Source organism: Harpegnathos saltator, unplaced genomic scaffold (assembly GCF_003227715.2).
Source record: "Harpegnathos saltator strain DR-91 unplaced genomic scaffold, Hsal_v8.6 scaffold295, whole genome shotgun sequence".
In the NCBI taxonomy this organism is placed as follows: domain Eukaryota; kingdom Metazoa; phylum Arthropoda; class Insecta; order Hymenoptera; family Formicidae; genus Harpegnathos; species Harpegnathos saltator.
This window is the reverse complement of record NW_020230089.1, coordinates 1,517,363-1,534,843: the sequence shown is the minus strand read 5'-3', so window position 1 is coordinate 1,534,843 and position 17,481 is coordinate 1,517,363. Positions and strand designations below refer to the sequence as shown.

Below are 17,481 nucleotides of genomic sequence, written 5' to 3'. Positions count from 1 at the left end.
TAACTAGCCCCAGCGTGAGCGATCAAAGAGAGTTTATGACATTTAAATATTTGAGAGGGAACACTTTTAAAGGCCACGCGGGATGAGATTATCCGCGACAAGCGGGCGAACGGACAAACACGTGGATGAGAAATCTAACGCGTCGTCTCGATGTCTCGATCCGGACGCGTTAAAAATGGGACTAGCGCGGGTGCTCTTTGTGTGCTCATTGTAAACTTCTCCGTCTGGCTGGCGAATTTATCTGAATTTGCCTCTCCGTCTGTCGCGCGAATTTCAGCAGGAGTCCGATGTGAACGGCCCGTCGTTGACACTACCCTCTATCAGTGAAGACGACGAGAACGCCGTCGAGGAGGGCGAGTCCTCGCCCTTATCGCCGCCGAATAAATCACCGCTTCACACCTCGAGCCCGCGACATGCCAAATTCAGGTAAGACCCTCTCTCTGTTCTCTCGCGAGGCAAGGACGACGCTAACTTTCCGTCGCTTCTCGTCCGTCGCAATAGACGTATCGCGTAAATCCTGCGTGACCGGAATTCGCGACTCGCGCGCAGAGCCGATTTCGTGAGGAGAGAGTTCACTCCGCGATCAGCAGCGGCGTTCCCGTGGGGAGAGAACGTAATTATTTAATCACTCTGAGAGTTAATCCCGGGAAGTTAAACAGGAGCCGCTCGAGGATGTCAGTAGGGAATCTTATTTCTTTACGGGAGGATGACAACGTGTTACACGCTCCGAGAGTTTTCCCCGGTATTCAAACGCACATGGATTCCGTCATTCCGTCGTCTAACCCTGACCCTCAACCCAACCCTTTATCCCTTAAATCTTAATATATTTTTTGTACTACATCCCGCCCGTCCCAATTAAGTGTGACAATTACCTTTTATTTTATATGCAATGTGGCGAAAAGTAATTTATTAATCAGGAAAATTGGATGCTGATGAATTTAATTGGGACCGACGAATCTTTCTTTTTCCGGTTCACATTGCTGGATATATAAGCTGATTAGCACAGACTGGACGAACTAAGAAAAAGAGAAAGAATAAAATCGTGGAACGTTCTTTTATAAAATATGAAAAGTTGAAGCGGCGAAAGCACGTTAGATAAACGACGGTAGGATAAAAATTTTGACGGCGCGGCGGCAAAAAGGACGGGATAATGGATAGCCTGTGAGCGAGAAAAGGAGAGAGAGAGAGAGAGAGAGAGAAAGATGAAAGAAAAAAAGTTAATCTAGTACGGCATCCGGAGCTTTCGTTTTTCCACCTTTTCCCAACTAAACATTTTTTCCCCACGTTAGCTTAGCCCTTCTTCGGGAAGGACGGCATATCGCTTCGCCCCGCAAAAAATAAAACCCTAAAGCAGTATCGAAAGTTTCTGCCGTCGTTTGTAGATATAAAGATATCCATCAAACCGTTGTCGGCGAAGTAATTCGCTCACACACACACACACATATACACACATATCGTGATTCAAGATATTTTATCGATTGTATCATTTGAACGGAGAAAAAAGACCTCACGGATCGCTGGAGGCGCTCGCGATTGCATCCGTAGTTCGTTCCCGACGAGGAAGGAAGAGATCCACATTCACAGGGGAGAATGGAAGATGAGGGGGGCGGCAATGCGATTTTCCGCTCGGCGGGGCTCCGGATATTCGAAAGTTTTACCTAGACTTCAGAGATCCTACGTCTCCTCCTGTTCTCTATCGTCGGCCCAAGTCCTGTCGACGTCATCGTATAATCCATTTGCGAAATTTCCTAGCGCGGAATTTTTACATCGTCATCGGTCGCGACGTCGAGAAGCTCGCACGCTCACGACGCACTAGACCGGTGAGATTGATTTCGTTTTGGCGCATCAGGGAGGATTACAGGGAGGGCCGACGCGCCGGGAGGGGTGTGCTGGTACGAGGCGGCAGGACGGCGCAGGTGATCGCCCAGGAATCTATGGAGGAGCACATCCGAGGCTCGGTCGAAAGGCTGGATAATCAATTCTCCACGCTGCATCAGGACGTCGCGACACTCAGCTGCGAGGTACGCCCCGGGATTGATGATCGATGACTCGCATGGTTTAAATCACACATGATATTACGCATGACGATCCGACGGAAAAGCGGCGTGGCTTTGCTGTCGCAACCGCTATCGACAGTCCGTACGCCGCGAGATTCACAAAATTCGGGATTTTACTCGTCGGAGCTTGAAGAGAGCATCTCTTTAAGTGCTACTTTGCGTGCCGTACGACACACGAAACATACAGATCGATTTTCGTCTCGAATTCTGCCGCGAAAGAGCGCTTTTCGATGATTTTTTATTTTTATATTATAGTTATTATATAATATTTTTAATAACTTTTAATCTTATTGCTGATCTTCTCAACCATTATAATATTTTTAACAATCTTTCTTTATCGTTCATTGTTCCCTATTTAGAATAAATTTATGTTTTATTATTATATTCAGATGGTTGTTTTATTTATATTCATTTTATATTTTATTACTATTGTTACTATTACATCGGCGTTTTCCAACTTTCCATTGAAACTGCGGAGAGAATGATAGAAATATCGGAAACAAAGAAAAACATAACGAATCATTTAATCGGGGAAGCCGCTTTCACGAGAGAGATCGCGAAATGAAAGTCGTGCATTTTTCCCCGGCAGGTGCGCAACGCCATTCAAGCGTTGCAGATGCTCGCCTGCTCGCCCCAGAGCAATCCGAATCTGCCGACCCCGGCTAGTCGCGGCAGCGGGGTCCTCGCCAGGAGCTCGTCTCATCCTCCGGACGCAATTTGCTGGAACCCGCCGACGAGATTGATCGACGCATCGACGCAGACCGACTGGCCGGTCGACCTGTTCGAAGCATGGGTGCGTGCGAATCCTCACAGGGTCCTCAAGATCTTGAATCTCGATCCGGACCTGCTCCTGAGGCTACAACCGCCATCGCCGACGCCGTCGCCGTCTTCGCCCCCGCCGCCCCCGTATGAACCCTTATCGCCGTTGGTGGCCACGCCGCAACAGTCGCCGTCGCGATCTCTAACGACAGGTAATTACGCTCCAAATGCTAGACGAGTCTTCTCGTTAATGCACCGCCAGCATTCGTATGCGGGACCGCGGGCGAAGTGGGGTCGAGGGGCGCCGTCGTCTCGGGGATTTATTTACGAGATAGCTTCTAATACCAAGACACTCTCGTTAAAGGCTTTGAGCTTGCGCACGTAGGACGGACGAGCTTGCTCTCGTTCGCGAATGGAAAATAACGGACTTTATATCGTGGCCGTGCTTCTCAATAGAAATCCGTTGCTTTCTACAGCCGAGTGCTCGCGGTACTCGAATATCGGCACCGGTAATGAGTACAGAAACTCATGGAGGTACGATTTAAAGAAGATAGATAATTTGATGTCGTCGGATTGATTTTGATCTCGGTCGTAGACCGATGAGGGAGGTGGAGAGGGAAAAAGACAGAGAGAGAGAGAGAGAGAGAGAGAGAGAGAGAGAGAGAGAGAGAGAGAGAGAGAGAGAGAGAGAGGATTTGTCGTCCCACTTTTAATCTATGATAAAAGATAATGTGAATGTTGACGCAACGAGTTAATGCAATGTCCGTTTTTTACATCATGTATTAAAAATGAAATGAAAAATGATAAATTTCTCCCTCGCTGTTTTTCCCTCTCTCCCTCCCTTCCTCCCTCTCTCTCTCTCTCTCTCTCTCTCTCTCTCTCTCTCTCTCTCTTTCTCTCCGTCTTTCTCTATTCTTCAAGCCATAATATAATGATAACTCACCGCCTCCACTGTAAACCTGTTTAAAAAAGCCCGAATTTCACACAAAATGCGAGAAAAAACGCTCTTTACAGAAACTACGTGCGTCCGCGTTTCTCCCTCCCGTCGGGGGAATACCCTGTGTATATCACGGAAGAAATACGTCTAGCGCAGCCGGGGACGCCCGAAAGGACACGTTATACCACAGCCATGCGTCTCAACCTTCCCGCAGATGGGAATATTCTTTTGAAGCGAAAATACACCCTGGTGGCTGGCGAAGTTTCTTTCCCTTTACATTCGTCATGCGACGAACGGAACAGATAGATAGATAAAAAACAAAGAGAGAGAATGTTGCGGGGGAATCGTGTTCGCCACTTCTACAAGAGCTGTCCCGGTAAAGGGTTACGGGCGACGGCGTCAGACTTGAACTTCCGAAGAAAAGTCCTTTGGCAAAGGGGATACCTTTCACCTTATCTTCCCACGTCTAGGGAACGTCCCCTCGCGCACAAGTCACACGCATATTTGCCACAAACGTCTACCTTTCCCGGTGATGGTATTCTCGCGACATTTCCCGTCACAGTGGAAATATCTCGAGAGGCGACTGTCTGAAATTTTGAACGAGCTCGCTCGCGCAGGACGATAAAAATTATTTATACGACGATCGCTGCAATGCCGATCTCGCCGATTACTGAGCCTCTATAAAGCTTTAACATTGATTAAACCATAATTCGCTAGACTTATCAGTTTAATCGCATTTCCGTCGTGTCTGAAAGTCTAAACATAATACGACATGGTAAAATACGATATAACATGATACGATCAAGATTACCAATCAAAATGAACATTACATGACATATGATGTAATATGAGATTAGCAATAAAGCTAGATATGTTACATCGAGTAACGTGTAATATATATTACATCGAGTTGTCAAAATGACAGATTAATCGAGTAACCAACAGTAATAATAAACATCCATACTGAGGCATGATGTATGATTTAATTAAATTGTACGAATTAATAATTAAAATTAATTGAGAGAAGTAGGGGTTTTCGGGTTTGGTAAATGTCAAGGCTTCATCGAGGCTCTCGGAGCACCGAATAACACGTAGAAAAAAATTCGACTAAGTTAACGCGACAATGAACAAGCTAAACGCGTTTTAGTCGGAAGAAATGGACTTTCTTTAGAGCCGAATTTGATTCGCAATTTCCATCAAGCGAAATCAAGCGTGTGGCTCGTTCGTTGTCATTACTTCGATTTTTCTCCATGAACGAAAAAGAACGACGACGACGACCGCTCAGTTCTCACCCGCAATTTCTCCCACGGATAATAGCGGACGGAGAATACTAATATTCGCGACGCGATATTCGCAAATGTCGGCATGCTGAAAACGCCAGTGATTGATCGATTTCAGGCAACGACAGCTACGTTTTCGAGATAGCCCGCGACGCTCCGCACATTCCACGCTTCTGCAGGCCGTCGAATCCAAGCTGGGACCCCAACAATAAGCAGTCGCACCGCTTCAGCGCAGGCGACGCCGAGAACGCGTCCTTGTATCAGGCGCTGCAGTATCTTCCGGAGTCACGCTCATTAAAGTTCGATTCGTACGACAGTTCAGCAGCTGGTATTTACTACGAGCTCACGGCATTCCACGGTAGACGGACGAGGCAAACGGACGACAAAGGGGGCATCGCCGAGTCGAGAACGGAAGCCGCGCGACGAGCTTTCGATTGACTCCATCAGGTCTCATTCTTGTCAGTAAAACGACCTCGCGCATGTTATTAATCTAACGAGTTCGTCGGCGATCGGTGAAACCGTTCACTCAGTGTGCGATTGGAAAGGGCAGCGCTCCTTGTTTGAATCGAACGAAAGAGAAAGGGACAAAGGGAGGAAACGATGTGCGATCAGTTCTTCTCTCGACTCTTCGATTGATTGAGACTTCAGTTTGGTGACCTTACGCTCTCATCGCTTCTGGCGAATCTCTTTTGAACGACGTTGCTTTGCGATCGCGGTCGCGCGGGGATTTACAACAGAACAAAATAGAATGAGATCATCTGGGACAGAATAAAACTTGACGCGAGGAATCAACGACACTTCGTAATTATAAAGTTTGAATCTGACTGGCGACAATGACGACGACAATGACGACGACTAGGACATATTCGGAGGTCGCAGGATTCGCATTGTTTCGAGCCACGGCGCACGTTGCGCATGCAAATGCGGGCCTGTGACAATCGCTCGTTTATGCGACAGTAGATGTAAATTAACGTTTACGTTTCCTTTCCTCGACAATGTTAATTCGTGATCTGGTTGTATCGCTTAACTCTCGAACGTATCTTTGGGCTTGCGAATTGCGACTCGCGAAATTGCCCGCACTCCGCGGACGCGGCCGATTTACGCCGATTGGATAGTCAAACGGATCGAATTAAGACTGATACGCTCGTACACAGAGACGTAATATGCATATCAAAACGCACGTGGCTTCCGCTCTCAAGCGGAGGCAAAATGAAATACTGAATTAATAAAAATCTTTCCAATAACTTTTTTGCTGCGCGCGATTTAAAAATATCAAGATATTTCCAATGATATATCAGCATCTCATTTATGAAAACACATAATTCTTTACTCATCCCTCATTATTCCGCGAACAAAATGTATTAGCAAGAGATCCAAAAGTTCAATAATCGCGAAATAAGCAAGCGAAATTGATTTTGCGATGAGTGAAATATTATAGCAGGCGCTCGCGAAAGCGCGTGTACTTATTTTGCATATTATTGGCTTGACAGATAAATCATTTTGCGAACGTGGAATCAGACAATATCTGCAAGCTAACGGAAGAAAATAAATAATAGTGGACAATTTGATCAAATATAGCGCGATTTATTTTGTTGCTCAAATAGATGAGTAGGAATCAACAAATTCGTCACAGAAATATAACCTTTCGAAAAATTCAATAAAATTCCGCAAGCCTTCCTAATATTGATATTCCGTCTACTGCAATTCTCCTCGGCAAATTTTTTCGGTGTTCACTTCGCGATCGAGATATATATATATATATATATATAAACAGTGGATAAAATATTATATATAATATTACCATGGAAATTTTCAACATCGCAATATATCCCTCGGTAACGCGAAATACCATCGAAGTGCCGCGTATTCGAGAGTTAAGGGATGCTTCGAATTATCCTAGGCATTCCTCACTGCCAAACAGAATAAGATCTGGCTTTATACATCCCCTCCCTGCCCCCTGAACCGTTCTTTCGTTCCCGATGACGAATTATTTCACCGAGTATCGCTACTCGAATGAAAAGAGGAAGAAAGGAAAACTGAGAGAGGAGAAACGTATTCTCTCGCTTGTATCATTCCACGCGCGTTATCCTTTCATCCGGTTCCAAGTTTACACACGTTCGTGGATTAGAACGTTATTAGTACGCTCCGGACGAGAAATAAAGGAGAAGACTATCCGAGAGCATCAAGATCTTACAATTCGCTTCTGCAAACGCCGTCTACGTGCGATAATTGTATTCTAACGTTTTCTACTTAAACGTCAAATACGACGACACATGCCATTTCCTTTTCGCTAGGTAGTTATGAGCGCTCGGTGCTTGATGAAAAAGGGAAAAAGAAAAAAAAATATAACGCAGAAAAGGACCTTGGTCTTCGCTGATAATGAGACGCATTAATCGTTATGTTGCATGTCTCCGCCGCTTCAGGACAGAGAGTGAGTGAGTGAGAGAGAGAGAGAGAGAGAGAGAGAGAGAGAGAGAAAGAGAGAGAGAGAGAGAGAGAGAAGCGATTCCACGTGTGGTATTATATTATTCGCGCCAATCGACTCGTTAAATCCGAGAGGGGCTCTAGGAGTAGCAATAATGTGCACGACACATTCTCGATGTACACCGTCTACGTCCAATCTAGAATGTAGAGTTCGTTTTTAAGTACGAGATACAGTACATACGTAGATACAGACGAGACATTAGAGCATAATTTATAGTATGGCACGTCGTCGCGCGGCAAGGGACGACGATAATTTCGTGTAAGAGTAGGTGGAAGAGGAGGGGAAGAAAAGGAGGTGGATGTAATTCCCGGCGTTCTGGGTGTGGGTGTGCGTGTGTGGGTAGGCAGGTGTGGATGTGTACGTGTGCGCGTTTACGGAGTAAAATGAAAGTTCAAGTCTACATTCGTTGGATATCTGTGTCCACTACAAAAGCTGTGTCACGACGATCTTGTCTGTCCGACGGTATTACTATATGTAGGCTACTTCTCAGATCAATCGGACGTGTACATATACATACATATGTGAGGGGAGGGACGGGGAGAGGGATGCGGCGTGTTGCAGAGACGATGATATGTGATAAGGCACGGCTTTGGCCATGCACAACTGCGTTCGTTCGACTCACGTCGGTATTTGCGAAGGATTCAACGCGTGTCGTGTCGTTCCGCAACGCACAGGGCGATGCCCTGTTCTTTTTCGTTGATTTTTGGATCGTGATATTTTTTATTGGTTCTCATACGTATGAACAAATTCATGATGTGCGCATCATAATCTTGCCGGAGATTTCTCGCAGGTACACGATACTGGTAACTTCTTATTTATTGGTGATTTTTCTTTATTTATTCAGTAGTCGAATCTTACGGGGACTGACAAAATTTGTTGAATCGGCATTGATTTCATTAGATGCTGAGTCATTTTATAGACGAAGACAATTAATGATTGAGAAATGGCGAGAAAAAGTGGTAAGTAATGAAGGAAGATACTTTGATCGAACATGGCATTTCATCGCTATTAATGAGACAAATACGGCTAAAACTACAACCTTTGCGAACCATTAATAATATCGAAATTTATCCGATATATTCCTCGCTCCGTGTTTTACCATTATCAGCATTATTTCGCGTGATGGAAAATTAACGATTAGTAACAGCGATAGAGATGAAAGCTCGTTAAACGCGTGATTGCAAGACGAAAGCGTTCTCGCAAATACCGACGGGGCCAGCTGTTTTATAAATATTTCATATATTTTGTTATACTGTTTCTATGCTCCTCGCGCAATTATAATTCAAACTAAGTGTATTATAAAGCATTATATATCTAACACTCCTCTCACACACGACTTCTATATAACTTTTTACACACTTCTATACACACCGGGCCGCGGTGAGAGCGAGTAGCGCGACTCTCCCGAATATTCTATATATACATATATACATAAATAAATAAATAAATAAATATATATATATATACACTTCGTAAGATAAGGTTAAGAGTAAGCACAAATATAATAAAATGATATATTCTTCCTAATATATTATTATATCCGCTCATAAAGAAGAGTCATAAGGATCTCCTCTAGGGAGAATTTTACGCGAGATCTTATGAGTCGGTCAATGTGCATTATGTCCTCAACAACCGGCCGATCAACAGCGTATGCAAGTTGGACGAACAACGTAACGGCGACGCTGTGCTCTTCGCGTTAATCCCTTACCGCGTAGTTAATTCTCCGCCGTGAAAGACTCGCGCTCTGACGCGAGCCGCGTTAAAAGTACAAGAATAGATTAAAACGGATTACTCTCGCTGTTCTACCTCTTTAATGGAAAAGAAAGGAGAAAACGTATATAATTTAATCGGCAATAAATAAATACGGCGGATCTCATTGCTGGACCGAGATCGCTCCGCCACGGAACGACGGGGGTGGGTTCGATTTTCCGAAATTAATTTCGGGGAATTTTGATTAACGAGGAAGCGAGTGAGCTGTGCTCGGGGAAATTTCTTGGAGGAACAAAAATTATAAGGATCTTATATATATGAGGAAGATTTTAGTAATTCGCGAGGTTTCGGAAAATTGGGATCTCCGCAAAAAAGGAGAAAGTATGTTATTTTTAGGGTTATGTATTATTTTTTGAGTATTTCTTTATATATTTTATTGAATATATATTGAACAATATGTATTATTTGAATTAAATATATAAATATTATTAAATATATATTGTAATATCTCTGAAACTGTGGAAGATGTAAAAAAGGGTCAGGTTCAAAATTCAATAGGATTTTATTTTTTGAAACACCGTGGTGTAAATTAAAAAAATATATTTTTTTTCTTTTTCCTCACGCATCTACCTCTTAATTTAGAGTCTGTTTCTTATCAGAATTTGCGTGTTGCCGGATCTTTCTTGTCAGATATTCAATTATGTAAGAAATAAGAAGGGCCCAAATATGAGAACAAACGTTTCGACTCTTCTCATTCCTTGCAATTTCGCAAAGAGATTACACATCTTTATAGTAGAGTGTCGTCTTTATCTATCGCGTATGTGTGCCGTTATCTGTCGCACTTGGACGCGCGCGGCACGCTATGCCGTAAGGGGTTAATTTAGAAATATTCGACACGTGTATATATTATTAAGTACACCCGCGCCGTTGCTCTTTATCGCGCAGGAAAGAGCCACGAACGCAGGTGCGTATGTGTGCATGTTTGCGAAATCGGATCGCGAAATCGCTTGTATTCGCATCGCCGAGAGCTCGGCGCGGTCGTGCTTTTTCATTGTATATTCGTCAACCGAACTAGTTAGGAGACACTTGAAGTGACGGCCTTAAAATAAAGATTTATTTTTTCCACGACGATAAATATCCGCCGGTGGTGGCGGAGCGTAGCGCGAAGCGATCTTCTAAAAATGATTCGCCGAGCGAGGCACGCGAAACGGAAATGAAGCTAAAAAGGATTTCTTTCTCTTTCTCTTTCTCTCTATCTAACTTATTCTCTCTCTCTCTCTCTTCATTTCTTCCTCCCTCTCTCTCTCTCTTTCTCTTTCTTTCTCTATCCCTTTCTTTTTTCTCTCTCACTCCGATGAAACTAATTCTTACAAAAAAAATATTCGGATGTTTGTAAATATTTTTAAACACTTATACAATGTGCTTATGAGTGGCATTCTTTGTTCGACACAGATGGGTTACAAATAAAATAAATGAAATAAATAAAAAATGATTATATATAACGAATATCATTGTTCTCATACATGTTTTGCATTTGAAAGTTCCGTCCCGAAAATATCGTCTTTTCTGTTAACGACAGAAAATGATATAAACCAATAACAATTATCATAATATAATAAATAATAATATAATAAATAATATTGTAATATATATATATATATATATAATGAATAATATAGTAAAATGATAATTATAATAATAATAATATAATAATATACCAATACATATTAAGAGAAAGATTATCTCGTAATATTTTCCGCAATACAATCGCGCAAGATGAACATCCCGTCGCTGTAAATGAGCTCGCAGTCGACCATCGCGCTCATTGTCAAGTCCAAAGTATCACCGAGCAAGTGGATGCATGGTTGCAAAGGGAGAATCAACCCCAACGAGCGGTACGTAGAGAAAGAGGAGGAGGGAAAAACGGAAGAACTATTGTTCCAGAGAGCCATGGAACTCACACCGTCGGCTTGTCCGCTCAGCTCGGCTCGAGGCTTGCTTTCGAAAGCGTTCTCTCTTCCCACACTCCTTCCCTCCGTCCTCTGTTCGGTCCATGCGACAGATGAGGACGAGGGTTACAGGTCGCGGCGTTAACCCTGACGAGCGTTTCTCCAGCGGTGGCGGCGACGACTGGCGTCAGAGTCGCGAGTGTGCGGACGGAAGGTGCGACAGACATCTCGTCCGCGGCTTCGGGAGCAGAAAATAAACGTGTTACGCGGGGCTCGCGGCGGTCCATTTTTGGGATCCCCACCAGGGCGGGCGTCGCGTCCTTCCGCGCGCACTTTTCGTCCGGCGGCTTTTCCGTTCTCCGCTCAGATACTCGACTCGCGCTGCTCCGATCGGCTCGGGTTAGGTAAGTGTAGCATCATCATCATCATCAGCAGCAGCAGCAGCATCATCATCATCATCATCATCATCATTATCATCAGCATTATTGTCATCAGCATCATTGTTGTGAACGACGCGCTTTCCCCGCCGTGAATACGCTTCTCTTTCTTACGCTCTTTCTCTCTCTCTCTCTCTCTCTCTCTCTCTCTTCTCTTTTTCTTTCTCATTTGTGCGTATGTGAGTGTATCGCTTTGCTGCAAAATGACGGAATTCTCGAGGATCAAGAAAGCAGCGAAAGATGAAGAGACGAAGAAACCGGTGCTCATGCGATTGGAGGGACGAATCGAAAAGCACTAACCAGCGACGCTCGGCTTTCCCGAGGAATTTCCCGAGGCCCTCGTCCATGAGCAATGTCTTCAGGATGTGATCCCCCCGCGCGAATCATGTCGTCGATCGACGGGAGGTTTCGGGCGAGACTGATTAAATCACCAGTGTCGCTGAAACGCGCACTTCGAAGACGACGAGGATGAGACGGGAAAAAAAGATGCCGACGAGGGGACGAGGCGCCTTGGAAAAGTCGGGGAAACGAAATCGCATCTGGATGACTCGGACACAGTGCTGATGGTCCGATGTGGCGAAGCCGGGCGACGACTTCGCTGGCGGCCCGAAATAAATCCGTTAACTCCGATCGGCGATCCGTCGCGTCCGCGCGCCGTTTCAAATATTGAACGTGTGTGTTTACGAATGTTAGATTTGGTTTACGCCGGGATTCACACCGGCATATGTGGCACGTTTAGCTTTCTTGCAGGGGCTCGGCGGGATGTTTGACTTTTACGGGGGATTTGCGTGATTCGCCCGCGAGAGGATTCCGACCTGGGCAGAGTCTCCTTCGCGGCCGCGGCTTTCTTAACCGCCGCCAAATAATAACAGCTATTTTCCCCTGTCTCTTTCTCGCTGCTAACGCTTCAGGAACTCGCTTGCCGGCTTAACACGCGATGGCAACGATGTAAGTAGCATTTCTCATGCCGATGTGTGTGTGTATATATATGTGTGTATTAAGCATCGCGTTATTTTACATCTTGCGGAAAATGTCAGATAACACTCAGTCGAACTCTCTTTTTCACAAACTTTACGACGTGTTCCGCGCGACGATTCGCGGAAGAGCGGCAATTTAATTAACAGTCGCGCGGTCACTTTCGCAAAATGTTCTTTGCGGCGACCGCGGGGGATAAATGCGAAGGTGTGATGTCACTTTGACATCGCACGGCGAGCGTAAGCAACCGCGCTCCTCGGCAGACTATTAATATCCCCGAGACCGAAAATGTTACGTTTTCCAAGTCAAATATGAACTTCGGTCGGTCCTGGAATAAATGACGGATATCTCGAGCGAATCGCGCCGAGTGGCTGATTATCGCCGAGCTAAGATTTTCACTTCGATTTTTCTCCCGGCTCAATTTTAATTCGCGCGAATCTCATTTCCCTTGTCTCTCAATGCGTTACGAAAAAAATATATCATTTTACGAGAACATGATGATGATAATCGATGATACCTTGTCCCGCTTCTGCCTCTCTCGCTCGCTCTCCCGCTATATTTTTTCTATTTTATGCGAGATGCAGTTATTCGTGAGAGTCAGACGTGCGCACATCGAAAATCAATATAACGTTTTATATTGTTGCACACGCGGCTATCCGCTTAAGGGCATTTCCGCTTTAATGTGTTGCACGTGGACTGTACGTACGCAGTTTCGCATTTTCGCTTATGTTACATAGAAATTTGACCGCTGCTTTGTATCGCAAATGCTAACCGGAGATAACACCGGTATTTGCATAACGACATTTCTTGCACGGATACGCTACATCGCCCCTTCTCGGCCCACTTACGTTAAATATCCCGTAATAGATTTCATGCACGCGGCGTTTTCTGGACGACACTAATTTTTAGGTCAGTCCAAAGATATTCAATTCGATCTCCCATGGATGATGTCACCCACGCACGATACAAGGCAACAATGTCCCAATAACGTTCACTTAACGAACAACCGTATAATAGAGCAATTTCGTTATATGTATATATGACTACGATATGATATTGTGATACGAGATATGTGATGTGATATGATTGTATTGTATGATTTTATTATATCTCATCTCTCTGTCTCTCCTTCTCATACATATCACAAAGAAAAAAATAATGATATCATATTAATTAATTATTTGGTTAATTAATTAATTAATAATATCATATAAATCGTAGAAGAACAACAGATGCTCGCGACTATTTAGTCGGCGAGTTATCAACAAATACGATAATTTTCTCGATCGGTAATTCGCCCCCGTCGAGCGCGATCAAATGAAATTTGACTCGAGCCGAATTTTTTGAGCAAGCCGATGAGAAGTAAAATAAAATGCATCCCCCTCAGCCGCGCACGCACGGCTGGCGGATTCGCGGCCGCAAGATCCGCGCTGGATGGCCGCGATCGCGAAGTTTTGTAAATGCTATTAATACGCGTCGGTTAGATCGAATGTCGGTCGGCGGTGGCGGCCAAGTAAAGCCCGTTCTTCTGGGTTACAAACTCGTAGTTTTGGCCCCTTCGTGCGCCGTACGAAACGTCAGGGAGCCGCCGCCGTCGCCGCCGCCACCACCGCCGCCATCGTCGCCGCCGCCGCCGTCGCCGTCGCCGTCGCCGTCGCCGTCGCCGTCGTCGTCGTTACGCACATATTTATAGAATCGGGCTGTAGATGCTATTTCCGTAGACGCCCTGATGTGCTCTCTCCTCCTCGTGCTCACGCGTTTAGCGATCGGCCAGCCGGAATTATGGCTCGCAAAACATCGGGCCCGATGTTCTGCGAGCCGCGCATACCTTCGCGTGGTTGCTGCAAAATGCAGCAGCTTCCCGAAATACGGAGACTCGTGGGAGTCTCGCGCGCAACGATGAACGGCTGGAGAAACGTCGAAGAGCGTGGGCGGTTCCAACGTTTGCCAGTAATTTTCTCCGAGACGAACGTTGTTTCGAAAACTGTCGATAATCGACGTAGAGTTTGATGGGAGAACATCGTTTTCAGCAATCTCGGTGATCTCGTTGGACCGGTCCGCAAACCAAAGCCGCCACCATGGACGCAATCAAGAAGAAGATGCAAGCGATGAAGCTTGAGAAGGACAATGCGCAGGACAAGGCCGACACCTGCGAGGGCCAGGCGAAGGAGGCGAATTTACGCGCGGACAAGGTCCTCGAAGAGGTCGGGGATCTCACGAAGAAGCTGGCCCAGGTTGAGGGTGACTTGGAAGCCAACAAGCAGGCTCTCGAACAGGCCAACAGAGACCTCGAGGAACGCGAGAAGTCCCTTACCAACGTAGGCTTTTCCCTTTCGTTCTCTTAGCTTTTCTTAGTTAGCTAACATAGCTCTTAGCTAACAATTTCGTGTATTTGGTATATATTTAGATATATAAAAATATATAAAATATATAAGAAATATATAAAAATATTCGACATTAAAAAAATTTTTTTGTATTTAATATGGCAATATTTTCATATTTACGTATTTTATGTTTAGAATTTTATATTTTCATATTTAGTATTTTGTATTTTTCACGTCGTAGTTAAGCATAATGTAAAAAAGCGTGAGAGACTTCTCTCCAATGTAAATTTTTCTCCTCGATATCTGAAAATTCAGGATTTTTTCGAGACTTTTCAGTTATTTATTTGGGTATTCCTTTAATCAAAAATATCAATAGACAGAGCAAGGTACAAAAAGAAAGAAAAAAGAGAGAGAAGAAAAAAGTAAAAAGTGAAGCGAATGAAGCGAATTCGTTGAAAAACCAATAGTATACGCACCTACACAAAAAGGATGTCTGTTATTTGCATATTAATGTAATTACCATATTTACTCGTAATCGAGTACGTTTAAAATATATACAATTTCCCTCAGGCTGAGTCCGAAGTCGCCGCCTTGAATCGCAAAGTCCAGCTGATTGAGGAGGATCTCGAGCGTTCGGAAGAACGGCTGAACACGGCGACCGCCAAACTGACCGAAGCGTCGCAGGCCGCCGACGAGTCCAGCCGGTAATTATTCGTGCTCGATTAATCTGCGCCGTACGTACGTCACAACATCATCACGACACGCACCCTACCAATTGCAGTATGTGCAAAGTACTGGAGAACCGTGCGCAGCAGGACGAGGAGAGGATGGACCAGCTGACGAACCAGCTGAAGGAGGCCCGTCTGCTTGCTGAGGATGCCGACGGCAAGTCCGACGAAGTGTCACGCAAGCTGGCCTTCGTTGAAGACGAGCTTGAAGTCGCGGAGGACCGTGTCAAGTCCGGCGAAGCGTGAGTAACAAAAATAGAGATCGTTTATTTAACAAATCGCCGCGCTCTTTTCTCGCCCATTGTTGTGTCACATTGTGTGGCTCGAAATTGTGTCATCAGTGGTTTGCTCGTAACAAAATTATCTCATTGCAAACCACCATTACTTGGTTTATTATTAAGATTGATGTAAATTAAAAAATGTAAATATTGTGATTTTATTTTAAATTTAATATAATTTCATGTAAACTCCATTGCATTTTTTTTTTAATTTTGATTAATTGAATTACTCGAATTAATTTAATTTAATTCAAATAATTTATTTTACGAGAGACATAGGAGAGAGGAATATTTACGAGATGCTAAAGTAAATTGACGAAAGACTTTCGTTGATCGTCTTTCAAGGTTATAGCAAGCGTATTCGAATATTTAATTCTAATCTCTCACCTTCGCAGCAAGATCATGGAGCTGGAGGAAGAGTTGAAGGTCGTCGGTAACAGCTTGAAATCACTGGAGGTCTCCGAGGAAAAGGTACGGCCGTCGTCGACGTCCCTCGTTTTATATTCCTTCTCACTACTTTGCCGATTACAGAGATCGTTTTCCGCAACTTGGTGTGTTCACGTATCTCCATCGCGCTAAATAAGATCGCGTTAAATAATCAAAAGCGCGTGGTGAGCCACGATCTGTTAATTAATTCGTAAACGCTCACACAGGCTAACCAACGAGTCGAGGAGTTCAAGCGCCAGCTGAAGACTCTGACGGTGAAGCTGAAGGAAGCCGAAGCCCGCGCTGAGTTCGCCGAGAAGACTGTCAAGAAGCTCCAGAAGGAGGTCGACAGGCTCGAAGGTGAGTGTGTTGGTTTGAGTTGTTTCGGCGATATATTCCCGGTCGCGTGTAAAAATGCCGAAAAATTCGAACAAAAGAAAAAAAATTCAATATTAATGCTCTTTCTTTCTCTCTCTCTTCATGCGTTTTACTCTTTCAGACGAACTGGGCATCAACAAGGACAGATACAAGTCGTTGGCCGACGAGATGGACTCGACGTTCGCCGAATTGGCAGGATACTAGATCACTTTTCATTTTCTCGCTACGCTTTCTGCCTAATGATACAAACTTTTTCTTCATCTTCTTCCTCGATCGAGAGATTCGCAAGTTCTTCGCGTTCGCGCGTCGTCGTCCGGCGGAGAGAAGCAATGGAAAACACGCCGCGGACATCGTACGATGCGACACTCACGTCCGTTATATTCTTTGTAATTAATATTGTTACGACGATAGAGTCGCCGAGATGTAAGAGCAGGACGTAATCAGATTTAATCTGTTATTACTGTACGAGAGATTAAGAGAGATTCAATAAACGATAATTATTATTCTACTTTATCAATCGTTGATTCATACTACGAGATCAATTCTTCGTAGCGCAGGTTTCGGAACTAAGGCCTGGTCTACAATACGTGTCGTAAGTTGTAAGCCATAAGAATTGGCGAATCACAGTCGATTATTACAAAAATAATCGGCTATAATTGGTCAGTTCTTACGGCTTACAGCTTACAACACACATTGTAGACCAGGCCTAAGAGAAGTAGCGATTTGATAATTGCAGCGAACGAGGGACTTGTTAATGC

General features: G+C 44.5%; 2 protein-coding genes across 4 annotated transcripts in view; both read left to right on the top strand.

Annotated features, from left to right (window-relative positions):
- Elk (Eag-like K[+] channel) overlaps positions 1-9,623 on the top strand; it is a 44,478-nt gene extending 34,855 nt beyond the window's left edge. For all 3 annotated transcript variants that reach the window (XM_025299897.1, XM_025299896.1, XM_011150447.3), the window contains exons 13-16: positions 278-426; positions 1,850-2,021; positions 2,647-3,028; positions 5,152-9,623. In XM_025299897.1, the coding sequence (XP_025155682.1) occupies positions 278-426; positions 1,850-2,021; positions 2,647-3,028; positions 5,152-5,471 (1,023 nt within the window). In that variant the 3' untranslated portion in view covers positions 5,472-9,623. The remainder of the gene's footprint in view (positions 1-277; positions 427-1,849; positions 2,022-2,646; positions 3,029-5,151) is intronic.
- Positions 9,624-11,392: 1,769 nt separating this feature from the next.
- Positions 11,393-17,117, top strand: Tm2 (tropomyosin 2). Its single transcript, XM_011150444.3, has 7 exons — positions 11,393-11,581; positions 14,620-14,907; positions 15,484-15,617; positions 15,695-15,883; positions 16,315-16,390; positions 16,573-16,705; positions 16,845-17,117. Exons 2-7 carry the CDS (start codon positions 14,668-14,670, stop codon positions 16,925-16,927), a joined length of 855 nt encoding a protein of 284 aa, XP_011148746.1. The 5' UTR covers positions 11,393-11,581; positions 14,620-14,667; the 3' UTR covers positions 16,928-17,117.
- Positions 17,118-17,481: the final 364 nt, after the last annotated feature.

What these genes read in the sequence shown, in the direction of transcription:
- Tm2 (XM_011150444.3), top strand. Translation starts at nt 14,668, where the DNA reads ATGGACGCAATCAAGAAGAAGATGCAAGCGATGAAGCTTGAGAAGGAC. An exon ending in GCCGCCGACGAGTCCAGCCG is followed by an intron (nt 15,618 to 15,694) that starts GTAATTATTCGT and finishes TACCAATTGCAG; the next exon opens with TATGTGCAAAGTACTGGAGA. An exon ending in TGGAGGTCTCCGAGGAAAAG is followed by an intron (nt 16,391 to 16,572) that starts GTACGGCCGTCG and finishes ACGCTCACACAG; the next exon opens with GCTAACCAACGAGTCGAGGA.